The following is a 26,477-nucleotide window of genomic DNA, read 5'->3' as shown; positions in this document are numbered from 1 at the left end:
GATGAATAACGCTACAACCCTATATCTATTGGATAATGGAGTACGTTGGATAGCGTTATCCGCCCGTTGAAAATCTGGACCCAGGCGACACCATATGGTGTAAAAATCCTCAGCAAAATTGATATAATTTGAGAACACATCAGTTAACTAACTTAGTTGGTTTTGAGATCTTTATATGAACCATTTATATTTCCTACTGTTAATTTTTATTGTCATAGACCACTTTCTTAAATGGCTACCAGACTAATATTTTTTTGTTTAAATTGAAATTAGCCTTTCTGGCCTCGTTCTCCAGTACAAAATTCAAGAGAATACATTATCTCAAGCAAGGCCAGAAAGGCTAATTTAAATTTAAACAAAAGAATATTAATTCGGCAGCCATTTATGAAAGTGGTCAATGGTATTTCGCATGTAACGATGCTTTCAATGTAACGTTTTCAAACATTTATTAGGCGTATTGCAAGTTAAAGCTCATTACAACACATCAGATCTCTTGCTGCTCCCGAAGTTATTTTTTTACAGTTGAAAAAAGTTCAGTAGAGTGGCTTTTAACTAAATTTACAGAAGCAAGAGAACCAAAAACAGAGGAATCCCTTGAAGTTCAAATCACAAAGGAACTGCAGGATGTCGAAGTTGATGAAGGGGGACCAGCGACTTTGGAGATTTGTTTTGTGAGTCTAGTCAAACCAACTGTGTCATGGTCCAAGGGAATGAAGCCTGTAGAACCGAACAAGAGAGTCAAAATTATAACAGATGAACAAAGCAGTAAGCTGGTTATTAAAAAGACCGTCGGTGAAGATGAGGGACTTTACAAGTGTTCAGTTAAGAGTGGGACTTGGGAACTGAATTCTTCTGCTGAACTAATAGTTGAAGGTTTGTGAATTACGCAAACTCAAATAAAGAAGTACTTTGTACTTCACGATGTAATTTGACTTGGAAACCTGCACACAGATGACGTACCTCAATAGGATCGTTTGCAGTACTTGAGATGAACTGTTTCTTGGAGCTGAACATTAATAACCTCCTAATTTAGTGTCGATACCGTACGAGTGTTGTTTGAAGTTAAGTTTAATTTTTGTACGTTTTACATTACCCGATGATTTTATTGAAAACCTTCTCTTTCATTTCAGAACCAAGTGACGATGAGAAAGTGATGTAAGTAGTTTTACGTACTGTTTACATTTTCGTAGAAGAAGTGACTTGGAATGACATTTGAAGATAAAAACCTGCGACAAAACGTTGCTTGATAACATTGTAAAATTTAAAACGATAAAAATCTATAGAAAGCTAAAATCGACGACGTTTCGACGTTAACATAACGTCATTATCAAGTCAAGAATGTATAAAAATAAGTTCTATAAATACTAAAAACGAACAATAAGAGAAAATAGTTTGCGGGTTAACCAAAATGTTTATCACGTATGGAGTCCGTTTGCACGTTCAGATTATAACCTAATCTGAACGTGCAAACGGACTCCATACGTGCTAAACTTTTTGTTTAACCCGCAAATTTTTTTCTCTTATTGTTCGTTTTTAGTCTTTTTAGAACTTATTTTTATACATTCTTGACTTGATAATGACCTTATGTTAGCGTTGAAACGTCTTCGATTTTAGCTTTCTATAGCTTTTTATCGTTTTTAAATTTTACAATGTTATCAAGCAACGTTTTGTCGCAAGTTTTTATCGTCAAATGTTTACATTTTATCATAGACTTAAGGAGACCAGGACCTCATGGGAAGTTGGGAGAAATTTTGATATCCTCTACTTAACAAAGGCATTTCTTTGTCAGCTGAAACTATTTCAAATTGTTTACAACGTTCAGGATCCTAATAGCATTTTATTTCAAAATGAATGTTCGTAATGTTTTCAATCAGACTCAGAAAGCCTGTTCTGGTTCAAAAATTTTCTGATGAGGACATTGTGGAGGGAGACAAGCTTGAACTGCAAATCAAAGTGATTGGCTCCAAACCTATCACAGTCACGTGGTACAGAGACGACGAAAAGATAGAACCAGACGATCGCTGCAAATTACTCTCAGACGACGAGATTCATCTGCTCAGAGTGAACCAAGTTGAAATTGACGACGAGGCCATATACAAGTGTGTAGTGAAGAATCCTGCAGGACAAGATCAGTGTGAGGCACAAATCCTGGTTCAAGGTACTATAGTGTTTTTAGCTTATGATGTTTTTGCTAAGACTGAAAGGACTTGTTTGTAGTTTTCAACTTGCTTACTTCGTTATTTACAGAAAAGAGTGATGCTGTGGAATGTGTAGATACAGGATCTAGTGGTATGTGATGTTGGTAATTTTAGAAATGGCTTATCAAATAGAGTCTAACGTTTAAGTTGCACTGTTTGTTTTACTGTTACGTATAGTCTTTTATCTTTGTAACTATCGTTGCTGTAAATTCTTACCTTGACCGTTGTAATGACGCACTCAACAACGTGCAACTTCTGAAAAAAATATATGAAATGGAAAAAAAAGGAAATAGGCTTTTCCCACAGAAGTGGGGCAGAGCAAATCGGCCTAGAAATGTTACTCCAGAGCAATATAAGAAACTTGAACTGAAGGAAGCAATTTTAGTTGGCTTCTACAAACGTGAGCGTGAACTCTAACCTCGGTGCTTCAGGTGCCTCTTTCTCCATGTTCAAATCCATTTCAAGTAAGCGATCTTTGACTTGGTGTGTTTTTTTTGACCCAGACAAAGCTCCTCAGTTTATCTCACGTTTACCAGAGGAGATTGAGGTTCTTGAGGGTGACTCAACACGGCTTGAGTGTCGAATAGGACTAGAGGCAGAAGTTTCCTGGTTCAAAGATGACGAACCTTTGGAGGAGGACGATCGCATCACCATTAAAAACGAGAGTCATGTTTGTACAGTTGTCATCTCCTGCACAGAATTAGACGATGAAGGATACTACAAATGTGTTGCGCAAAACGAGTTTGGCAAAACTGTGTGTCAGACTGAGCTGATAGTGGAAGAAGGTGTTAGTATGCCACTGATTAAGGAACCGCTGAAGAACCTTGATGCCAATGAGGGTGATGTGGTTAAATTTGAGGTTCGCATCACAGGTAACCCTGAACCAGTAGTGGAATGGTTCAAGAATGGGAGTCAGTTGCAAGACGAGGGACGTGTGATCATTGTTGACGATGCTGATGACAATGACGAAGAGCTGTTTTGTCTCGTAATCGAGGATTGTGAAGTTGGTGATTCTGGGACTTACAAGGTCGTGGCAATGAGTGAGGCTGGAACTGCCAATTGTGAGTGTAGCCTGAATGTTACTCGTACTCAGGTCCCAGCAGAGTTCAAAGATGAAATGGAAGAGGTTAGTGCTTGAATTTATATACAGTTCCTTCATAGGTGTCATGTTTATTAGTTTTCTTCATATTTATCACATTATATTTTGCTTGAAGTAAAAGCAGATGGTACAACAGGCTTGGAAATGAATCAAACCGTCAACTCATCTAGCCACCTATGACTTGTGAAAAGAAATGGTACACTGAGAGCAGTCAGCAGTCCTCTTAACCCCCTCCCCCTTCTCCGCCTCTGGGCGACTGTCCTTAGCATCCTACTGGGGTATTGTTTTTTTTTTTTTAATGTTCCTTATCCAGTCCTCTGTCATAACCTCTATGGTGGCAGGGGATTTGCTCATGCTCCGTTTACCATTTGAAGTTTTATTTCGTATCCACGAGTCATGCTTAACCGAAAAATTATGTTACTGCTAGGTGCCTATGGAAGGCTCTCAAGGGGACAATGTGTCTATGGTTGTCAATACCGGCCGGCTGCCCTCACCAGTTATTGCATGGTTCAAGGACGAAGAGCCAATCATGTCTAATTCTCAACTTGAGATCTCACAGGACCCTGAGCACTCTAAGCTAATGGTTCTTCACGTGACCCCAGCAGACTCGGGTACATACAAGTGTGTTGCAACCAGTGTAATAGGGACAATTACCAAAAAGTTTCTTCTTAATATAGAAGGTAATTTGATCTTAAATTATTTTGACAGTTTTTGATTAGATAGCGAGGTTATTGATTTGGTTTATGTAATATACATTCCTAAATAAAATCCTCCTGGGGAAACACTGATTGATATCGTTTACTAAGAGAGTGCTTTTTGTTCGATACGGGACAGATAAATTGTGATCAAAATGAAATACAGCAACCGCTGTAGGAAGTTTCTGTAATTGTCTCGAAGGACTGCATCGTGCTTTTCTTCTACCCAAATTTTTCTAAGTCCCATCTTTCTAAATTTTCCTCATGAGAAGATGGTATTTATTGTTATAGCTCTGGACGTCAATGTTTGTAAAGTGCGTTCTTTTTCATTCAGGATCAGAACCTACAGTAGAACAGACAGTAAGTACTTCCGACGTGCAAGCAAGACCTGTAAGAGATATTGCCGCACCAGTGTTTATAAAGAATATGGATGATGTTGTAGTTAATGCTGGGGAAGAGGCCCGATTTGATGTTAGAGTTTCTGGCGTTCCAGAACCCCAAGTTGTGTGGCACTGGGAGTCAATTGAGGTTAAAGATAAAGGACGATTTGTGCACATTGATGCCATTGAAGAAGATCTGTTCACATTGGTTATTGAAGGCAGCGAATCAGGAGATGCTGGTAACTACAAGTGCGTTGCTTCCAACAAGGCTGGTCAAACGTCATGTGAAGCTAAGTTGATTGTGCTTGAAAAGGAAGTGGAGGAAAAATCTCTTTATGACAAAGTTGAAGGTATAAAAGTTAACATTGTCGAGGACTTAAAATGTGTATATACTTACCATAATGAGTTGGATCAAGCTGGATAAATCATTCATCTGACTCTCTTATGAGTTGATTCAGACTCAGTGCCGCATTGGAATTAAAGGATGAACCCCTTATATTAGTTGTATGCATTTTGAGGTGTCCAATGGAGTAGTTACATGTATTCCCGCTTCGAGTGCAAGAAGTTTACTCGAACAAACTAGTGTGTTGATTAAAATCTCTCCCAATCGCAACCACTAAGCTTCTAATAGATACAACGGACGATAATGACAAGAAATTATATTTTTTTTACGACAATTACAAAGATAGTTACAATAATAATGACCTTGATTAGAATGGTGATGGTAGTGATTAAGTTGAATCGAGGGGTACTTTATAAACTGAAATATGTTTTTAACATTTGCCGAAATTTAATGATAGATGAAAACTGGAGTTCATTTATATATTGCATAGATAAACCACGAGGAGAAGCCCCTAACTTCTCACAGCCATTGCAGACAGTTGAGGTCATAGAAGGAAGTGAAGCCACTCTGATGTGCATGGTCGCAGGTAGTCCAGAGCCTAACATAGCTTGGTTCAAAGATGGCGTCACTGTGGCAGACGTGAAAAGATACAAAACTCGATATGATGGAGAGCAAGCCACTTTAAAAATCCAGAATGCAGAATTGGATGACGAAGGTGAATACAAGTGCGTGGCTGAAAACGACCTTGGCTCAGCCTCCTGTTCCGCTGAACTCCTTGTTAACGAACCAAACGCTAAACCTGAGTTTGAAGAAAAAATGAAGCCGGTTGATGTCACTGAAGGAGAACCTGCAAAATTTTCTGTTAAAGTGGCTGGTAATCCCCCTCCTGTTATAGACTGGTTTAAAGGAAAGGAAAAATTGGAGGACGAAGGGCGAATTAAAATCATTGACGACGAAGACAGTGATACTTACACACTTAGAATCAATGACACGCTCATAGAGGATGCTGGGACATACAAATGTATAGCTATGAATGAGGAAGGCCAGGTATCATGTAAAGCTGCCTTGGCAGTGAAGGAAGCCATCACTAAGCCTGAAATAGATGTTGAACCAGAAGCTGCTCCATTGAACATAGGAGAGGGTGATGTTGTTTGTCTTAGTGCGATCGTGAAAGGGAAGCCTGTTCCCACAGTCGTCTGGTACAAGGATGACGAGAAACTGCGTGAAACAAGCCGTGTGAAGATAGATGCCAAAGATAGCGAACACTCTCTTGTTATTCTGGAGGCCAAACCAAAGGACTCTGGGGTATATAAGTGTCAGGCAAAGAGCAAGGGTGGTAAAGTGGAAAAAACGTATGATGTCAACATAAAAGGTGCGTGACTTCCTGTTAGATTTTAGACGAGTACAGACGTATCTACTAGCACTTCAGTGGTCGTTATGGCACAGGCAGTCTTTATACGGTTTGCGCTGTTATTGTACGTGAAAATTTCATAGGCATGAGAAATTTGCTCTGGAAAAGCATTTCAATGGCATGAGAATAGCATATGAAACGCCATAACATACTTTTCTGACGATGTATTGGGGCTTACATGTGAAAAGACTCCTGATGGCGGTTTTTGACATAAAGCGAACGAACCCCTATTTCAAACGTAAGCCTCTTAAGGAGTGCGTTACTAGTGGCGTTCGGGGCGACATGACGCGTCTTCTACTTTTCTTACGTATGTCAAGAACAAGATTTGCACTCAATTTTAAATAATTAGCTTAGAGCTGCTATTGCACTCAGATTTGGTTTTTCATTGTTTACTTTAGCCGCGCCGCCAGAAGGTATTGCACCAGTGTTCATAGAGTCCCTACTGCCAGTAGAGGTAGTGCAAGGGTCACCCGCTAAGCTACAGTGTAGAGTGACTGGCACACCAGAACCAACTATCGAGTGGTTCAGAGACAGCGAACCGCTGACGGAAGACAAGAGGGTCAAGATCCGTTTTGATGGCGAATTGTGTACTTTGAAGATCTTAGAAACTGAACTTGAGGATGAGGGCGCTTACAAATGCTTTGCCAAGAATGAATTTGGATCTGTTTCCTGCGCGTCGGAACTTTTAGTTAACGAACCGTACAAGAAACCAGAGTTTACACAAAAATTGAAGCCCATTAATGTCATTGAAGGAGAAGCAGCACGGTTTGATGCCACTGTGGAAGGAAATCCAATTCCAGTGGTGGATTGGTTCCATGGCAAAAACAAACTGGAAGACGATGGTCGTTTCGTCGTGATGGATGACGAAGAGGCAGGCATCTACACATTGATCATCGAGGACACTGTTCTTGAAGATGCAGGAACATACAAATGCATAGCTGCTAACGAGGAGGGACAGGCAAGTTGTAAAGCTGCTCTTGCCGTCAAAGAACAAATGATAACACCAGAGTTCACGAATGAAGAACAAAGTGCTCCATTTAACGTTATGGAAGGAGATGAGGTACGCTTAATGGTAGGTATTAAAGGGAAGCCTGCGCCAACTGTGGAGTGGTACAAAGATGACAAAAAGTTGAGAAAAACCAGCCGAGTAAGGATGGACGAAAAGGATGGCAAGTTCTCTTTGGTAATTTCAGATGTTACTTCCGAAGACAGGGGAACCTACAAATGTGAAGCTTCAAGCAAGGCAGGCACTGTAACTCGTACATTTGATGTTAATGTGGCAGGTAAGGTTGTGCTTCATTGACGTGCATATTATTACTCGACATTTAATCTAAACGTGCCGTGAAATAAGGTTGAAGGTGTTAAGCTATACTAGAGAAAAGTGGTCAATAATTGTTTATTTGGCGCTCATAACATTAACAAAGTGTTATGTGGTTTGATGACTTTGACTTTGAGTTTTTGGAAATCGAACAGATGCAAGATGACAGTGATTTTAGGCAGACTTGTTTTCTCTTCTCTTACTCTCAACAAACTGAGCTTCATTTCTCATTGTTTTGCAGAAAAGAGCCTGGAAGGAAAAGCACCCGAAGTTGTGGAACCTTCAAAATCTGTTCAGGTTCTTGAAGGTTTCCCTGCCAAGTTAGAATGTCAAATAAGCGGACAGCCCAAGCCAGAGGTAGAGTGGCTTAGAGACAACGAAAAGGTGAAGGAGTGCGAGCGCGCACAGTTTTTAAGCGATAATGAAACCTTCTCTTTGAATTTCAAAGAGACTAAACTTGATGATGAAGGTGACTACAAATGTGTTGCTCAGAATGCGTTTGGCAGTGTGTCTTGCTGGGCTGAACTTCTTGTAAACAAACCAGCTGCAAAACCGGAGTTCAAAGAGAGAATGAAGAATGTCAGTGTTCAGGCTGGGCAGCAAGCCAGGTTTGATGTGCTTATTACTGGAGTACCCAGGCCACAAGTTGATTGGACGAAAGACGGTAAGATATTGGAAGAACCAGCGGAGCGATTTACTTTTTTGGATGATGAATATGAGGAAGACGAAGGGCGCTCCTCACTGATCATTGAGGACGTAAAACTAGAAGATGCTGGAAAATACGAATGTTTGGCATATAATGAAGAAGGTGAGGTATTCTGTGAGGCCAACATTTTTGTGCAAGAGACCCTGACTGCCCTTGCGTTTGTTGACGAAGTTGAAAGTGCCCCAATTTTCGCTGAAGAGGGAGGTGACGTCAGTTTGAGTGCAGAGCTGAGAAAAAGCGAACCAGAACTGAAAGTCGAATGGCTGAAAGATGACAAAAAAGTCAAAGAGGATGAGCATTTGCATGTTTCTGTCAGAGAGGACACGCATATGCTGAAAATTACGGAAGTTGTCCCAGAAGATTCTGGATTGTACAAGTTTAAGGCCACTAGCAAGGCAGGCTCTGTGGAGAGGGAGTTTGATGTACAAGTTTCAGGTAATGTGTGTAGCCGTAGTGTGCATTCACTGGCACTCCACCACTGTTAGCAAAAAAAAAAAAAAAAAAAAAAAAAAAAAAAAAAAAAAAAAAAAAAAAAAAACAAAGATTTTCTGGCACCAATCAGATGCCAGAACGACTGCGACCGTTTGGAAGTAGTCTTGTAAGACAATGTCCCCAGGGGCTCTTCTGCCCTTAACTTGAAATCGACTCACTGCCCCTGGGTTTCCGAGGATGTGTGTGTAGCCGTAGTGTGCATTCACTGGCACTCCACCAAAATCATTAGTCTATCCATTAGCTCTGTCCTTATTATCTTAACATACCCAATCCACGCTTCTCCAGAACAACTTTGTTTGTTGTTCTTTCCTTTCCAATGTCCATCTTCTTTGTCCCATCCGTTGTGTCTGGGAGTGTAGTTTAGGTTATTGTAAAATGAAGTTTGAGCCAAGGATTAAGTTTGAGTTAGACCTGCACACCACTAACAGACAGGCCGACTGACTAACAGACGGTTAGGGCTTGCTTTTTCATTAAAAACCTTATAAACCCTTCTACTTAACCTTAATAGCCAGGAAGCCAGAAGGCAGTGCACCACAATTTACAGAGCCCTTACTACCAATAGAAGTGAAAGAGGGCGATACAACTAAGCTTCATTGTAAAGCGACCGCTGAACCACCTCCGACCTTTGAGTGGCTTAAAAATGGAGTTCGAGTGAAAGAGAGCGGAAGAATCAAGCTGGATAGTGATGGGATGGCATCCTCTCTCTCTTTTAAAGATGCGAGGCCAGATGACAAAGGAGAGTACAAATGTGTTGCCTCAAATGCACTCGGTTCTGCTTCGTGCACAGCAGCGTTGAAAGTGAGGGTTCTATCTAAACCAGACTTTAAAGAGAAATTGAAAAGGGTTGAAGTAGTTGAGGGTGATTTTGCCAGCTTTGATGCTGTTGTAGTCGGTTATCCTGAACCGTTTGTGGAGTGGTACAGAGGGACGGCTAGGCTCCAGAATGACGAGTGCACTGAAATAAAAGAAGATCAGGAAAATGGGCATTTTTCTCTTACCATTAAGGATGTCAATCGTGATGATGCTGGAATGTATAAATGTGTCGCTTACAATGAAGCTGGAAAGACCACAATACGTGGTGAGCTCTCTGTGAAGGAGAGGCTGTTTGCTCCTGAATTTCCTGAAGGACAGGAAGAGGCCCCAGTTACAGTTATAGAAGGCGATGACTGTAAATTGAATGTAACAATCATTGGGAAGCCGAAACCTGATGTGAAATGGTACAAAGGCGACAAACCCCTTCGCCAGAGTACAAGGCTAGGCATTAAAGCAAGTGGAGATAAACATTCTGCGGTGATTCTCGGCATCAGGGCGGATGACTCTGGTGTTTATAAGTGTGAAGCCAAGAGTAAGATGGGAACTGCCACCAGAACGTTTGATGTAATGGTACAAGGTATGTTACCTTTATTCCTGGGATCTTTGACTATTTTCCCTCCGGAAAACCTTGTCACCGAAGCTATGACCATATAAGGTATATAGGGTTGCTAGAGAGTTTGATCAAGTGTTTTCTTAATTGTCCCCTTAGCTTCTCGAGTACCATGTGTTAACAAACTCCGGACTGAAATGGTGGCACCATTCATAAATTGTTACTAAATTAAGTATCGTAGTATTATAACGCATTATTCTTTTTCTGTGTTTTTTTCCTGACAGCTAAGAAACCGAAAGGAATAGCACCAGAAATCTCCAAACCCCTCCAAGACCTTACAGTTGTGGAAGGTAAACCAGCAAACTTGGAGTGTGAGGTAAAAGGAGAACCGCAACCCAACATTGAATGGTTTAGAGATGGCGAGCCGGTAAAACAATCGAAGCGCATCAACTTGAACTTTGATGGCAATTTTGCTTCTTTATCGTTCAGACTAGCTGAGCTTGACGATGAGGGCGAATACAAATGCGTGGCTCGTAATGAGCTCGGTAGTGCATCAAGCGAAGCAGAGCTTCTAGTGGAAGAAGCTGAAACCAAACCAAATTTTAAAGAAAAGCTGAAGAATATCAGTGTCTTGCCTGGGGCCGAAGCAAGGTTTGATGTGCGTGTTGTGGGTGTACCGCCACCAGAGGTTGACTGGTTTAAGGGAAAACAAAAGATAGAAGATGAGGGTCGTTTTATTTTGATTGATGACGAAGAACACGACCTGTTTTCTCTGGTGATTGAAGAGGCAAGGCCAACTGACAGCGGTGAATATGAGTGTGTTGCATTCAATGAAGTCGGTGAAGTGTCATGCGAAAGTAACTTGGTTGTTGAAGAAACGACGATCGCACCAGAAGATGCTGAGAAAGCTGAAAGTGCGCTGCCTGCGATTGATGAAGCCATCACTGTACCCGACTCAGCTGCCGAGGTTGAGAGCGCTCTTGTCACTGGACAGGAAATAGACGGTGTGAAAGGTAGTTAGCTTTCCGGTAACTCACAGCATTTTAACGATCTTTTTTTCTGTTTGCTTTCATTCGTTAAAAGTTATCCCTTCCAAACAAACAGTGAATATACTATAATGGGAGTTTAAATGATCTGAATTGTTGTGCATGTGTATTAGAGACCCTGTCTTGTAGTCTTGCCATTGCAATACTTTAACTATTTCTGTGGAGGATCCATTGGAAAAAAAGAAGATAACCAATTGGAAGGCCTTTTTCCCAACAAAAACTTTTGAAGGGGAAAAGATATTTCCATTCAGCATCGGCATATTCTCTGCATGTATTTACTGTTGTTGTTTTTCTTGGTTTTTCTTTGTGCGTGTATTCCATTGTACTTTTAGTAGTGGTTGGTCTCTTTTAATTCTGCAAATCAACGCGTGCTTACCGTGAGTATCATTCTTAAAACCATCGTTCGCATCGATGAAGGGATATTTTTATTTTGCTAGTCATCTGTGCTGTTTTTTGTTGCTGTAAATTATAGCTAAGAAACCGGAAGGAAAAGCACCGGTATTTTTTGAAACTCTTCAACCTGTGGAAGTAAAGGAAGGAAACGATGCCAAACTACAGTGTACTGTGACTGCTAAACCCAAACCTAACATCGAGTGGTTTAAAAAGGGAGTGCAGATAAAAGAAAACAGACGGGTCAAGTTTGAAAATGATGGCGAGTCCATTGCTTTAACAATCAAGGAAGCCAGATCTTTTGATGAAGGAGAATACAAGTGCGTGGCTACCAATGAGATTGACTCAGCATCTTGTGCGGCCACTCTAAAAGTACGTGTCGTAACTAAGCCAGAATTCAAGGATAAACTTAAAACAGTCGAAGTGACAGAAGGAGACGCTGTCCAATTCGATGCTCGAGTAGATGGTTACCCTGTGCCTGCGGTGCAGTGGTTTAAAGGGATAAGTAAGCTGAAGAGCGATGGTCGAATTGAGTTTAAAGAGAATCCTGATGAGAATCTGTTTTCACTTGAAATCTGTGATACTCGGCTTGAGGATGCTGGAATGTACAAGTGTGAAGCCTCAAACCAAGGGGGTAAGGGAGTTTTGCCTTTCGTTTTGTTGTTATTTTCGGCTGTAAAGCTGCACGCACATCTGTGCTCCCTAGTATAAAATCCGTCTTTTTTGAAAGATTGGCGTCAGGAATTCCGCACTTTTATTCTGGTGACGTAGGTGTGTATGCTTTGCTATGTATGCACATGCACCTATATTCGCCCTTTTTTCCTGAATTATTAGGGACCAATATAGGCCCATCAACTTGCTAATAGTTAGTTCTGACCCAGGTAAAACCACATGCCGAGCTGACCTCATTGTGAAGGAGAGGCTTTTCGCCCCTGAAATTTCAGGAGACCAACCTGAGGCCCCCTTGACTGCGACTGAAGGTGGAGAAGTAAGTTTGGATGTCTTAATCAACGGAAAACCAAAACCTGATGTGAAATGGTACAAAGACGACAAACCCCTTCGCGAGAGCATAAGGCTAGATATCAGAGCTCGAGGAGATAAACACTCCGTGGTGATTCTCGGCGCTAGGGCGGATGACTCTGGTGTTTACAAGTGTGAAGCTAAGAGCAAGATGGGAACTGCCACCAGAACTTTTGATGTTATGGTACAAGGTAGGAATCTATTAAACTTACTGACGTAATTTTTCTGGCCGTGATTAAAAGTTGTTTGAACGTTTTTTGGTGAAGCTTCTTTTTAAACAAGAGAACACTCGCCTCGTAGCTTTCTCTTTTAACGCATTTCGTGAATGTACAATGAAAGAATTTTAAAACGTAATTCTGTTGTATGCCTTAACTGCTAAGTGCTAGAATTATGGTTTTGTTTACAACGGGTAAACTTTGTCGAAATAAGCGGCCCAGTATTTCAACATTCTCTAAATTTTCACTGTGAGTAGCAACTAGACAGATATTTCGGGCTCGCATACTACAATTATTAAATGCATCACCTGTGTCTTTACGAAAGAAGTTTTATCATATTTGATATGTACTTCAGGATTCAGGAATTAAGTATTTTTGTTTACATCCTCAGCTGGGAAGCCAAAAGGAAGTGCCCCAGTGTTTACCTTTCCTTTGCAATCAGTTGAAGTCTCTGAAGAAACAAAAGTAAAACTTTCCTGTACACTGACGGGGACTCCACAACCTATCATCCGGTGGCTTAAAGATGGAGAACCACTAGAGACCAGTAAACGAGTTAAAGCTGACTTTGACGGAGACGTTGCGTCTTTGTCATTTCGCGCAGCAGAAATTGACGATGAAGGTGATTACAAATGTATTGCTCAAAATGAGCTGGGTACTGCATCCTGTTCTGCAGAACTTCTCGTAAACGAAGCTGATAGGAAACCAGAATTTACCGAAGTTATGAAGGACATTGAAGTGGCAGAAAACGAAGAAGGAAGGTTTGATGTGCGTTTGACAGGATCTCCCAAACCAGCTGTACAATGGCTTAAAGAAACTGACAAGATTGAAGATGCTGGAAAATATATTTTGATTGACGATGAGGAAGATAATCTCTTCTCTCTTGTAATTGATGATGTTTCCCCAGATGAGGCCGGTACTTACACCTGCAAAGCAACAAATAACGTTGGAGTGGCCGCCTGCAAAGCTGAACTTAAACTAAAGGAGAATATGGCGGCTCCTGAATTTGCTGACGAGGAGGAGACAGGCCCAATCACTGCAGTTGAAGGTGGCGAGGTGACATTATCTGTTACCGTTAGAGGCAAGCCTCGCCCTGATGTCGAGTGGCTCAAAGATGACAAGCCATTGAGAAAGACAAGTCGTTTAGACATAAAATCCCGAGACGACAAATTTTCTTTAGTTGTTAGGAATGTCTCACCAGAGAACTCTGGCCTATACAAGTGTGTAGCTAGTAGCAAGGCCGGACGCGTTACCAGAACTTTCCAAGTAAATATCGAAGGTGACTATTTTTTCTTTATACTTCATTAATCGCAGTGTTATAAATTAAATAGTTTGCAAGTGGTTGGAGAGAATTTATAAAGTAAATAGTTTATCAGTGGTTGGAGAGCATTTGAAACACTATTTAACGAAATTAGAGTTCACTGAAATTGACCTAGATTGGTTTCTATGGGGATGGGGGGGAGGGATACAAACTATGGCTTTCAGGCAAGAGTCAAGAAAAAAGCATTCAAAGCATCCCGTCAGTGATAAAATATGCGGAAGTTTTCCTTTCAGGTAAAAAAGCAAAGAAACCTAAAGGAGAGGCACCACAGGTTACGCAGCCCTTAAAAGCAATGCAGACTGTAGAGGGAAATCCTTTAAGACTGAAAGTTCGTATGATTGGTACACCAGAACCCACGGCTGAATGGTGCAAAAATGGAGAGCAGGTCGAACTTAGTCAAAGGATCAAAGCTGATATTATAGGCGATATGTGTCAATTGTCCTTCGCTGAAACACAAGAAGCTGATAGTGGATCTTACAAATGTATTGTTACAAATGATCTGGGATCGGCTTTTTCTGAAGCAGAACTTGTCGTCACCAAACCTATAGTAGCGCCTGTATTTAAGGAAAAGCTAAAAGGTTTACAAGTGAATGAAGGTGAACAAGTTCAGCTTGATGTACGGGTCAGCGGAAATCCTAAGCCGAATGTTTTATGGTTCCGTGGATCTCAAGCTATCATTAACGAAGGACGATATATTGTTAAAGTAGACGACGGGGATGAATTGTATTCTCTCATAATTGATGAAACAACTTTGGAGGACAGTGGTATTTACAAATGTGTTGCGTCTAACGAGGTAGGAAAAGCCACATGTCGTGGGGAATTAGAAGTTAATGAAAGACTTACGCCTCCAGAATTTGCAGGCGAGTTCAGTGATGCCCCTGTGATCTTCAAAGAAGGTGAAGAAGTTTCGTTGGAAATTACAATACGAGGAAAACCTGCTCCTGATGTTGAGTGGTATAAAGATGAACTTAGTCTCAGAAAGTCATCGAATATGACCACTCTGGTGAAAGGAGAGAAACACACACTTCTTCTATACAGCGCTAAGCCTGCTGATTCTGGGGTGTACAAGTGCGTAGCGAAGAGTAAATTGGGAACAGCAATGCGGACTTTTAACGTCACCGTAGAAGGTTAGCTATTTTTAGATAAAAATGAGGTATACAAACATAGCTCATGTCATATTATTCCTCTTACTCCAGTTAAGGACTCAAACCTATTACATTCATCCCTTGTGCTTTGGTTTTTTTTTTTTTTAGGCTTTATTTTTTTTTCTCCGCTGATGGTAAACGTTAGAATTGTTGTAACATCGACACCAGTCTGGAAAAATTAAATGCTGATAATTTCAATTAAAACCTCAACATTATGAACTCTATTTATTTCTTAACCAGCCAAAAAACCCAAAGGCTCAGCGCCGGAGTTTTTCAAGCCTCTAAAGAAAGTAGAAGTTGTAGAAGGCAGTGGTGCTAAGTTAGAGTGCTGGGTTCATGGAAAACCAGAACCAAGCATTGAATGGTATAAAGACGATGAACTTATCACATCAAGTATACGAGTGAACACCTACTTCGATTCTGAAGTTTGCAGATTGACAATTTCTGATACTGTTGCTGAAGACGAAGGGAAATATAAATGTGTAGCAACAAATGATCTTGGCAAAGTGTCTTGCTCCGCAGAGCTTCTTGTCAATAAAGCTATTATAATGCCAGAGTTTAAAGAGAAAATGAAGCACACTGACGTTATCGAGGGTGATACGGCGCGATTTGACGTCCGCGTGGTTGGCAATCCTAAGCCTGTTACTGAATGGTCAAAGGGTGGAAAAGTTATCGCCAATGGGGGAAGATTTAAAATTGAGCAATCCGAGGACAGCGAGGTACACTCCATATTTATTGAGAATGTGTCATTAGATGACTTTGGAAGCTACAAATGCGTTGCGTCGAACGAGGCTGGAAGAATGCAATGTTCTGCACGACTTGACGTAAAAGAGAGACAGATTGCGCCGGAGTTCTCCGATGAAGGCGGCGATTCACCGATAAAAGTAAAGGAGGGCGATGAACTTAAGATAAACGTGACCATTCGAGGCAATCCAAGGCCAGACGTAGAGTGGTTTAGAGATGACAGGCCATTTAAAAGAACTAGTCGCGGCAACATATCAGTGCGAGGAAACAAATATGGTATAAGAATCTTCACTGTTACTCCCGAAGACTCTGGAGTGTATAAATGCGTGGCGAAGAGTGCTGCAGGTACAACGACTAAGACCTTCCAGGTTGATATTGAAGGTAAGTCAATGTGCGTGGTACAGCATGAAGTGTGACACTTATTATATTATTCACAAAACAATCTCAGTTATTTTGCTGGTAACACAACATAATGTTGTCTTATACCCTGTAGTGTTATCCATCAGTGGTAGTTCCGTAGTAAAGTCGTATAACAAATTATGCTGGATTTGTCTTAGTTGTGTTCATTTTGTTTTTTAATCGAAGTGTTTATGTCTTATGCAGGGAAGAAACCTGCACCCAGGTTCACTCAACCGTTAGAAGAAACTCAAGCTACCATTGGAAGCACAGCGAGACTAAAATGTCGCCTTAATGCCACTGCTAAACCCAATATTGAGTGGACAAAGAATGGTCAGCCTGTAAGTGAAAACCGACGGGTTAAAACAGGGTTGGAGGGTGACCTCATCTCACTTGTCATCTCGGACGCCAGGCCAGAAGATAGCGGAGATTACCAGTGTGTTGTTAAGAACAAAAGTGGAACTGCGTCGTGTAGTACGCGTCTTGTTGTAAGCGAATCGACGAATAAACCGGAGTTCAAAAAACTGATGAATGATCTGGAATTACTAGAAGGAGAGGACGCCGTTTTTGAGATTGCAGTTAGTGCAAAGCCCGACCCCGTAGTGCAGTGGTTCTTGAGAAAAATGCCGATAAACAATGAAGGAAAGTACACCATCTTCGAAGATTCAGAGCGTCGGAAGTTTTCACTCACTGTAAGCGATTGCAGCACAGAGGACAGTGGTCAGTATAGGTGCCTTGTAACAAATAGCGCAGGTGAAGTCACGAGTTCAGCTGAGCTCAAAGTCAATAACAGACAAGTCGCACCTAGATTTGTTCAAGGCGCAGAGGAGCAGCTGTTTGAGGTTTGGGAAGGTGCTCCAGTTAAGCTTTTGGTGCAAGCCAGAGGGAAGCCCACCCCTCAGGTAGAATGGTTCAAGGAGAATCGCCTTGCTCGGAGAGTCAAGCGGGTTGAGCTGCAGACAGAAGGTGACATGAACATTCTGTTGATTCCTAAAGCAGTCCCAGATGATTCAGGGAATTATCGAGCTGAAGCCACAAACTCCGTTGGAACAGCTGTCAAACCGTTTGTTGTTATAGTTAATGGTAGGCTTAAATTTGTTGTCTTAGTGAAATATCATTTGAGAAACAGTAGAAAAGTCGAGATAAGTTATTAGGGCTATCAATGTTTTAATTATGAGAAAGAGTATCTTATTTTCTAGGAAAAATTGCTGAGATTTTTTTTTTACGTGTGACCCTTAGGCAATGAATGTTCTTGTAATAGCTTGCCGCCAGGACGATACCGTTCGCTCATAAGTCCTCACACAGAAGCCAAACTCAAAGACCACAAGGGTTGAGTCTTTTAAGCGAGTTATATGGGTTTTTCTTTACTCACAGCTCAAAAGCTTGTCCTCCGACGAGAACCAGTTCCTGAGGGAGCTGTTAAACCAGAGTTCATTCAGCGACTTCAGGACATAGAGATCGTGGAGGGAAGTGCTGCCAAGTTTGACGTCCGTGTCAAAGGTGAGATCTATTCTTATCCTCTTATGATTTAAGTCAGGCTTTATTTCCTGATATTGCAGCAACTGTAATGCTTGTAATCATATCAATGTAGTGATTTCTGTTTAAATAAGAAAAAGTACCAAAGGCGATGATATAACTGAACACTCGCCACACATAAAATATAAAACAATTCTCAGTCACAGTTAAAAGGGAGGGGGGTTAATTGGTCTTTTCTTGGTTGTTATGATATCTTGTTAACAGTATAGTTTACGTTTTTTCAGGGACACCAGAGCCGGAGGTAGATTGGTACAAGGATAATCGTGTGATTCGTGAAGGCGGTCGAATCAGATTCTTGTTTGAAGACGACGGTTTGTGTTCATTGCTCATAAGAGAAGCTGAATCATCTGACAGAGGGCGATACAAGTGCGTGGCGAGTAATCCAGCCGGCAAGGTTCAGTGCAGTGCAGAACTCTTCATAGAAAGTAAGTATCTAATTATCTTGTAAATGTCGTCGTGAACTTCGTATTTTTGAAATAGAATTCTACATACAAATTAAGTAACACGGTGTTCTTTCGTACTTCTAATTGTCATGTGCTTATTATTCCACTAAATTGGTTTCTTTGCCTTTCCTGCACAGGCCATGGTTTTGATTCTGCCAGTGGCTCTGACTACGAGAGACGTCTTTCACGGTGAGTGGTTTCCGTGCGACACTGAATCACACAATAACCAAACAGCAAATATGATTAGAAAGATTTCACACTTGGCAACTGAATCCTGTGCTACGGAAGGGCAACGTCCTTCTGTATTAGTTTTTGTGACGAGAACTTCCCATTTCGTTTCCGGAAACAAAATTCAAGTTTGAATATCGTAAGACTTATTTTAATTTGTTTATTGTCAGTGAGTCAACATTTGATATGCTGTCGGACGACACAGAAGATGAAGTTGAATCATCCTCCACAAGTGGTCCAGCCAAGCTTCCTCCAGATATAACGCTTGTGTTACGCAACCGTGACGTGAAGGAAGGTGGCGTGACAAAGTTTGCTTGTCGTGTGGTCAGCAGTACTGGCGTGACCGCTGAGTGGTACAAAGATGATCAACTTGTCAGTAAATGGCCTCGCTTCACTTGTGAACGTGATGAGGATCTTTATGCTTTGAATATCTCAGACGCTAAGAGGACAGATGCGGGACACATTCGATTTGTGGCACGGAATGATTTTGGTCAGGTTGAGAGCAATGCATACCTCAATGTTGAACGTAAGTTACAACAATTTGGTAATGTTATAATATTTTGGTTATAACAGGCAACTCAAAGTGGTGGTGCTATATGTTCTTGGTTTTTTATTTTTTAATATTTTCGTTTTGAGAAAGATTTCCACTAAGGAGTGTGGTGATCTCTAATCTTTTTGGCCTCATTTCAGCTGACATGGAGCCTGAATTCGAAGGAACTACACCAAGGTTTACTCAGAAACTCAAAGATATTGATGCAGTTCCCGGTAAAACAGCTAGTCTGGAGTGTCGTGTGATCGGCGACCCGCGGCCGGATATCCGTTGGTACAGAGAGAACGAACCCCTGCTCGAGGGAGGGAGGTACAAGTTCGAGGATGATGATGACAGACAAGTGCTTGTCATAGATGACGTATGCGGAAGTGATGAAGGCATGTACAAGTGCGTGGCAAGGAACAGCGCCGGCAAGGCACACTGCACCGCGGATTTGTATATATTACGTAAGCGATTAAATTGTGTGTCTGCTTGTTTGTTTGATCTCATTTATTTGTTTCTACTTCTTATAACTACTTATAACTACATTTAATCATTTCCATCGCTTCCTTTGCAAAATTATTCCCACTGCTGCAGATAAGTCATTTGCTTTCTTTTATTTATAGAAACAGATGACGAAGAGAGCGTATCAGCAGGTGAACAAGAACCAGAAGAAGAGATGTATGTTACAAACAATATTTTCACAGTTTGACTAATCTCTGTTAGAAGATGCACTAGGTTGTCAAACAGCATAAAAAATGCGCTTATTTATATATTCACTACGCGTAAGTAAAAGTTGAGTTACATTTTGGGTGCATGGAAATTAATGAATTATATTCTCTATGTAGACGAAAACAACGTGTTTCTACGGAAGCATCACCAGTGATTGAGACCCTCCTATCACCTGATTCAGCTCAGGTAGAGAAGTCAGAACCACCCCTACCAACAGCAACAAAGCCTCGATCCAAACCGGAATCTCCAAAACCAAAAGAACGTCTTCGAGAACCAGAGTTTATTCTAAAGCTTAGAGATAAATCAGCGGTTGAAGGTAGCTCAGTTCGCTTGGCATGTCGGGCCATGGGAACACCGGAACCTGGTTTCCAGTGGTACAAGGATGGCGAACCAATTGGCGGAGGAGGACGGTTTGACATCAACCAATCAGTGAGCGGATTTACGCTTGTGATCAAAGAATGTCAGGTGGAAGACTCGGGAGAATATCAATGTGAAGCCACAAACAAAGTGGGCAGCGTCAGTTCGTCAGCTGAAGTCACTATTACAAGTTGGTCTCATTCGTGTTCTATTTTTTTGTAGCCTCAAATTTATATTAAGACCTTACCACATTACCTTGATTTGTAAACCCTGTAGTTGTTTCGAGTCGCATTATATCTAGGAAATGTTTCTTTGTGTGTTTACTGGTACTTACAAATAATTTGAGTCAAGAAAGGAATTTTCATCTTATCCCGCTCTCTCTACAAGCGTTGAAGTGCCTGACCAAATGTGAGCTTTTTAAGCAACGGGAAGTCTTCGACTGTCTCGTTCTTAGAGGGAATAGAGATGAAAATAGTGAGAAAATAGTTTGACCTATCGTCTCCCTTTTGTTGTTAAAATTTGTTTAGCACTCTCCAAACCTCGTCAAGAATTAACGGTTCGTCCAGAATTCGAACGGAATTTCACTGACACAAAAGTCATTGAGGGGGAGGAGGCGAAACTGACAGCTAAGGTGTCGGGTAATCCAGTCCCAGATGTTATATGGCAGAAGGAAGGCAAGCCAATCGGAGAAGGCCGTCGAGTTAAGATTGAGAAGAGCAAAGATGGGGTGCATTCACTTCGTATACAACGTGCAGAGGCTGATGATGAGGGAGAGTACAAGTGCGTAGCGAAGAACAAGACAGGCGAGGCTTGGTGTTCTGCTAAGCTTACTGTTGAAGGTATGTATAGCTGTTTTTGTGAAGGCGAATTTCAATTTAACATGATGGTCATTGTCAATCTTTCTCTCCCTCTTGTCGTGATTGCAATATCGTTCGTTCGTCCCCCCCCCCTTAGTGGACGATTTTGACTTCTTACTGCCCTCCCTTGATCATCATAAACTTGCCACTCCAATCGTTCGTTTGCCCTTCATTTGTTTTAATCCATTCATTTAAACGCCTTTCGTATTGACTCTGGCCTGTCTTCACTCGTTTGAAACTCATGTTTTTGTTTCTTTGTCTCTTCACAGTTCCTAAGCCAGAAATCAAGGAGGGTGTCATGTCACTGTAAGTCAATTTATCGCCAAAACGTACCCTCGAAAGTTCTTGTAACTCCATAATTTATTTTATACAACTTTTCTAAACATGTGATCCTTGTTTTGTCTTTCAGTCCTAAGAAGCCAGTCGACGAGCAAATTGTAGTAATGGCCACAGACGTCCCACTGTCACGTGAACCTAAGCTTGAAGGTAGTGCTCTTGCGACTCCTCCCCAGTTTTCTCGAACAATGCAGACAGCAGAAGTTATAGAAGGAAGCGCGGCGCGATTTGATGTCAAGGTCACTGGAAGCCCTGGTCCAGAAATACGGTGGCTGAAGGATGACAAACTGCTTGAGGAGAACCGAAAAATCCGGTTTGATGAGGATGACGACGGAGTGTTCTCTCTGTTTGTTAATGATGTGGTTACTGACGATGAGGGCATGTACAAGTGTGAAGCAACAAATGTCAAAGGAGAAGTGTCTTGCACTGCAGAGCTAATAGTAGAAGGTCAGTTGCCTTTAGTGCTCTTCTGTGCTTAGTTATCTGAAAAGACTTGTTTTGTTTTGTTTTGTATTTTTTTTTTTTGCACCAGAACCTCATTTGAGGGAGATACGAAAAGTCAATAGGCCATTTTACAGTTGTGTACTTAGTTGCCAAGCCTTTGATTCAGAGTGAGGCTAAAGATGATCTTGTTGTGATAGAGACCTGTATCTAGTTAGCATGATAACAAAGTGATTTACATTTGAAAGGTAGCAAGGTTTGTATCATAACAAGGTCATCTCTAGCCTCACTCCTGTTCAAAGGCTTGGCAACCAAGCACACAACTGTAAAATGGACTATTAATAAAAAACGTAGTAAAACTTAGTAAGACCCTCTGTTATCTTTTCTAAGGAATTAAAATTGAAGAACTTTATTGAATTCGAGGCATTTTTGATGACATTGTAAGTCTGTTCATTTTACACAGGCCTTGAAGAATCAACAGGAGGTGAAAGTGAGGAAACTTCGGAAGATGAGTTACAATCTAAGGACGGACCTCGAACAACGTAAGATATGATGGGGTATCCTGCTCATTCTCAAATGGCGTACGATAGAAAATTAGCTGGATTGTCAATAGCACAATTCCTAACGGAGTTTTTGTTCTAATTTTATCGCTGTCGTTTTGCTTTTTTCTTATATTTACTCTTCTAGCTTTGTAAATCATTTTTATTCGTGATTTTCTGCAGCTCCTCTCTGCTAATTTCTTGTCCTTTTTACCCATCCTAGGGAGACGCCGAAACCTGCTGACAGGAAGGTGGCGCCCCCAACTGCACCAAAACCAAAGTCTGTAATGAAATCAGGTCAGGCAAAAGGTCAAAAATTATCTTTTACTCCAACTTCAACTCTTGGTCGAGGCCTTAAACACAGATGCGTTGTGTTGATTTTTGTTTCGTTTCTTTCCCTCTAGTTCCAAAACCAGTTTTCTTGTTAGAGCTTCAAGACAAACAGGTTAAAGAAGGTGACAATCTGACGCTAGACGTTCGAGTTCCCCTCGAGTGCAAGGCCGAGGTCACGTGGTACAAAGACGACCATGCTTTGAAAGAGGACCATCATATTACTATTATCTCCGCTGGTGAGATGCAAGCAGTTAACATCTTCAATATGTCAGTCAAAGATGAGGCAGTGTACCGTTGTGTTGCTGCCAATGATGCGGGATCAGTGTCTACTGATTGTGAAGTGCTTGTTGAAGGTATCCTCTTAGTGTTGTAAAGCAGTATGGTTTCATAAGCTGACTTGTAATGCGGCTTAATATATCTAACGTCTTCAATGACAACAGCTTTGTGCTTTAACAAACTTATTAGACAAAATAATTCTTAGGGGTTTCGGTGTTAAAAAATGGTTAAGGAAAAGGGGGCAGTATACAATGGAAGAAATTGAAATGGTCTTTTTTGATAAGCTTATCATTTTTGACGTTTATTTTTACAGAGAAAGTCAAAGTTCCACAGACAGTAATGAACCGCGGGTGAGACAAACATGTTTTTTGCTTGAAAAAGGTTTTACACATTATGCTCAAATTGATCTTAAAATTCATATCTACATGAATAGCACTTGTTCCCACTTTGCCTTCTTTTTTATGATTGGTTTTTAATCACACTCGTCCCTTAAAATTAACCGAGTTAACTTATTTCGCCTGCACAAAAAAAAATCTTGGATCTTGGTTAGTGAGGAGAAATGACTGCAATCGTCTTTATTTTAACTAAGTAATACCTCAACATTTTTGCATTTTTGCCATGTTTTCAACCTCAGTCGCCTTTCCCAAATGGCCCCCGAATTTGTCCAAGAATGTACCGACATCTGTGTGGTAAAGAATTCCACTGCACAGTTAGAAATAATAGCCGCTGGCAGCCAACCACTGCAGATTCGCTGGTTTAAAGACAACGAGCCGATCAAGTATGGAAAGCGGTTGAAGATGTCGTCTGATGGAGAACACTGTTCGCTGAAGATTTCCCCTGTTGAGATTCAGGATCAAGGGATTTACAAGTGTGTTATATCTAACAAGGCTGGAACACAGTCCTGTGAGGCGAAGTTAGCTGTGGAAGGTCGGTGTTGCTTTGCTGAAATGTAAATGATTTTCAAATTATGTTTTAAGCGTCCGTGTACCCAAATGGCGCTTCACGCTTCCTAAAGCTAATGTAGGTGGGAATTTTGTTATGAGTTAGAAGATTATAACGCTCTCGGGATGTTCTTCTACATAAGAATGCTAGTGAAATAATTACTGTTCTCTTTGTGTTTAGAATTAGTAGATTTTAAAGAAAGTACCGATGGCACAGCCCCAGGCTTCCCAGTGACAAAACGGCCATCCAGGTCAAAGAGTGGTGCTAAACCGACAATCCTCTCCCCTCTGGGGGATATCGAGGTTAACGATGGTGAAAATGTCACTTTGGAGGTAAAATAACATATTTTATTATTCACGGGTTTTTATTAATAGGGTTGAGTGAGTGAAAGTAAGTGAGTGAGTGAGTGAATGAATGATTCGATACCTTAATAGCAGCGTAGGCTGAATTGCTAAGGTCTGCAGTGTTACTAAGGTTGAGAACGGACGTCAGCATTATCAGGCGCCTCTGGCAGCCGCTTTAGTCCATGTAACGACCTCACCTTTTCCCCCAACACATCCCACCCCAGGGGAGAACATCCATCACACATTTATCTCGTGCGTGGGAAATTAACGTCTCCTACCCCTAACCTTGCAGGAGACGGGACCTCTATTTATTCGTCCTTATCCGAGAAGACTAGAATATCTATCCATTTCATTGATATTATAGAAAGGTAGCAAATTCTCCTCAATTATTTTAAGACCATGAGTATTGCTCCGGCCGAGACTCGAACCCTCGACCTCCCGCACAACACAATCCGGCGCTCTAACCTATTGAGCTAACCAGGAGGCGGTTATTCTCAAATCTAACATGAACAGCTGGCAAAGAATAACTGCTGAAAGGGGTAACAGGACATATTTGACTCTAATATAGATTTGTTTCATTGCCTCGTTAAGGTGACTTCCGGTCCTGAGCCCATTGACAACATCGAGTGGTTCAAAGACAATGACCTGATCCGCTCTCAGCCTCGATTCACTCAATCATCAGCGGGCGAGCAACACACCTTGGACATTCAGTCAGTCACTGTCGATGACGAAGGAATTTATAAATGCGTGCTGCTCAATAACTGGGGCATTGCTTCGTGTTCGGCTGAAGTCCTAGTGGAAGGTGAGTATAATCGAATCGTCTCAGGTATTACCAAATCAAGCTCTATTCCTCCCGGAAGAAAATATTTGATTGGCAACTCTCAGTACTTTTATCACTGGATGCCCCTTTAATTCTTCTTCTGATTATTCTCAACTTAGAGTCAATGTCAGAATCTTCATCCCAAGATGACGAACAACTTGTAAAGTTAAACGCCCGAATGGAACGTCGAAGATCACGTGACAGCGTCTGCGAGCCAGAATTCCAACAAGAGCTTAGCAACAACGATGTCTTTGTCGGGGACACTGTATACTTTACTGTCAAGTCGAGAGGCATACCGGAACCGGAAGTCTCATGGTACAGGAATGGAGATCTTGTGAAGGAAGACTCAAGAGTGAAGTTTATCAAAGATTCGCAGACTGGAAACTATTCCATTCTCATCAACAAAGTGGCCGTGGAGGACGAGGGCGAGTATCGTTGTGTGGCTTCCAACATGGGGGGATCTGTTGCCTGTCAAGCAAAACTTTCGGTCAAAGGTAAATGAAAAAAAGCAATGGGCACGACGCCAGTTCATAGGATTTTGTTTCGGGGTTATGTGTATGTGCTTCAAATATTCCTCAAATGAGACTTCGTGGAAGATAATGACGACTTTGAAAATACTATGTTAGAAGCAAAATAAAGACGCTTCCGATGATCTGTAGAACGTCGACATAACTCAGAATGAACAGATATGGAATGACATGTTCGATGTTTACTGAAATGTTTTGCTAAATCTGCTGCAAACAAATGTCATAAGAGTGGAAGAAACTATTCTGCACCAGACCCCCCTCAATGACTTACTATTTTATTTGTTTACCCTCAGCGCTTGGACAAAGTGAAGCGCCTTCATTCACAGCGCCGCTAACCGATCGCTCCATCGAAGATAGCAGTGCAGCTAGGTTTGATGTGCGCGTGCGTGGAAAGCCTACCCCGACAGTCACTTGGTTCAAAGACGGCAAAAAGATCAGTGGTGAACAGTTTCCGCACATCAAAGTTTTGCAGGAGAGAGACTTGTTCTCTATTCTGATAACAGAAGGCAAGTTTGAAGATGCTGGAATGTATAAAGTAGTTGCCAAAAATGATCTGGGAGAAGTGTCCTCTACTGGAGTGCTATTTGTTGAAGGTGTGTAAGGTAGAAAGTGTAATAAAAGGGATTGTTTGAGATATAAAGGAGGAAGAACTTCCACAGAATTAGGGTGCAAATAGTGTTTGGTTGATATTGTTTCCGAGGAAATCGTCTCCGCTCCTTACAAGAGCATTAAAGGGAAGTTATTCAAGATTGCAAATTCAATTTATTGTTGTTTTTCAATTACTTTTTTCTTTTCAAACTTAAGAATACTTTCCAGACCACAATTTCACAGTTACTGAGGTGTGCAGCACCATATACCTTTCAGCCCATAGAGCGCAACTAAATTTGTTGATAATCTGAAAATGCTTTCTGAGACATGATCTTTTTATTCATAAACTTTGAGGTTGGAAAGAAGGAGC

The 26,477-nt window shown here is 41.3% G+C and overlaps 1 protein-coding gene across 5 annotated transcripts in view; it reads left to right on the top strand.

Moving 5' to 3' along the window:
• LOC111338391 (obscurin-like) overlaps positions 1-26,477 on the top strand; it is a 115,173-nt gene that overhangs the window by 57,809 nt on the left and 30,887 nt on the right. For all 5 annotated transcript variants that reach the window (XM_088745740.1, XM_088745738.1, XM_088745739.1 and 2 more), the window contains 37 exons: positions 565-873; positions 1,131-1,155; positions 1,875-2,158; positions 2,248-2,289; positions 2,702-3,324; positions 3,725-3,977; positions 4,327-4,722; positions 5,206-6,087; positions 6,525-7,409; positions 7,686-8,585; positions 9,151-10,032; positions 10,290-11,018; positions 11,524-12,075; positions 12,323-12,652; positions 13,068-13,952; positions 14,228-15,121; positions 15,380-16,264; positions 16,487-17,362; positions 17,654-17,779; positions 18,040-18,240; positions 18,396-18,447; positions 18,657-19,012; positions 19,177-19,482; positions 19,642-19,696; positions 19,864-20,294; positions 20,632-20,943; positions 21,231-21,267; positions 21,371-21,744; positions 22,202-22,280; positions 22,501-22,574; positions 22,682-22,963; positions 23,200-23,236; positions 23,521-23,813; positions 24,009-24,160; positions 24,764-24,974; positions 25,112-25,486; positions 25,813-26,112. In XM_088745740.1, coding sequence (XP_088601866.1) covers positions 565-873; positions 1,131-1,155; positions 1,875-2,158; positions 2,248-2,289; positions 2,702-3,324; positions 3,725-3,977; positions 4,327-4,722; positions 5,206-6,087; positions 6,525-7,409; positions 7,686-8,585; positions 9,151-10,032; positions 10,290-11,018; positions 11,524-12,075; positions 12,323-12,652; positions 13,068-13,952; positions 14,228-15,121; positions 15,380-16,264; positions 16,487-17,362; positions 17,654-17,779; positions 18,040-18,240; positions 18,396-18,447; positions 18,657-19,012; positions 19,177-19,482; positions 19,642-19,696; positions 19,864-20,294; positions 20,632-20,943; positions 21,231-21,267; positions 21,371-21,744; positions 22,202-22,280; positions 22,501-22,574; positions 22,682-22,963; positions 23,200-23,236; positions 23,521-23,813; positions 24,009-24,160; positions 24,764-24,974; positions 25,112-25,486; positions 25,813-26,112 — 14,685 coding nt within the window. The remainder of the gene's footprint in view (positions 1-564; positions 874-1,130; positions 1,156-1,874; positions 2,159-2,247; positions 2,290-2,701; positions 3,325-3,724; positions 3,978-4,326; positions 4,723-5,205; positions 6,088-6,524; positions 7,410-7,685; positions 8,586-9,150; positions 10,033-10,289; positions 11,019-11,523; positions 12,076-12,322; positions 12,653-13,067; positions 13,953-14,227; positions 15,122-15,379; positions 16,265-16,486; positions 17,363-17,653; positions 17,780-18,039; positions 18,241-18,395; positions 18,448-18,656; positions 19,013-19,176; positions 19,483-19,641; positions 19,697-19,863; positions 20,295-20,631; positions 20,944-21,230; positions 21,268-21,370; positions 21,745-22,201; positions 22,281-22,500; positions 22,575-22,681; positions 22,964-23,199; positions 23,237-23,520; positions 23,814-24,008; positions 24,161-24,763; positions 24,975-25,111; positions 25,487-25,812; positions 26,113-26,477) is intronic.

This window comes from Stylophora pistillata, chromosome 14 (genome assembly GCF_964205215.1).
Source record: "Stylophora pistillata chromosome 14, jaStyPist1.2, whole genome shotgun sequence".
NCBI classification, from domain to species: Eukaryota; Metazoa; Cnidaria; class Anthozoa; order Scleractinia; family Pocilloporidae; genus Stylophora; species Stylophora pistillata.
This window is presented reverse-complemented; position numbering and strand designations above follow the sequence as displayed.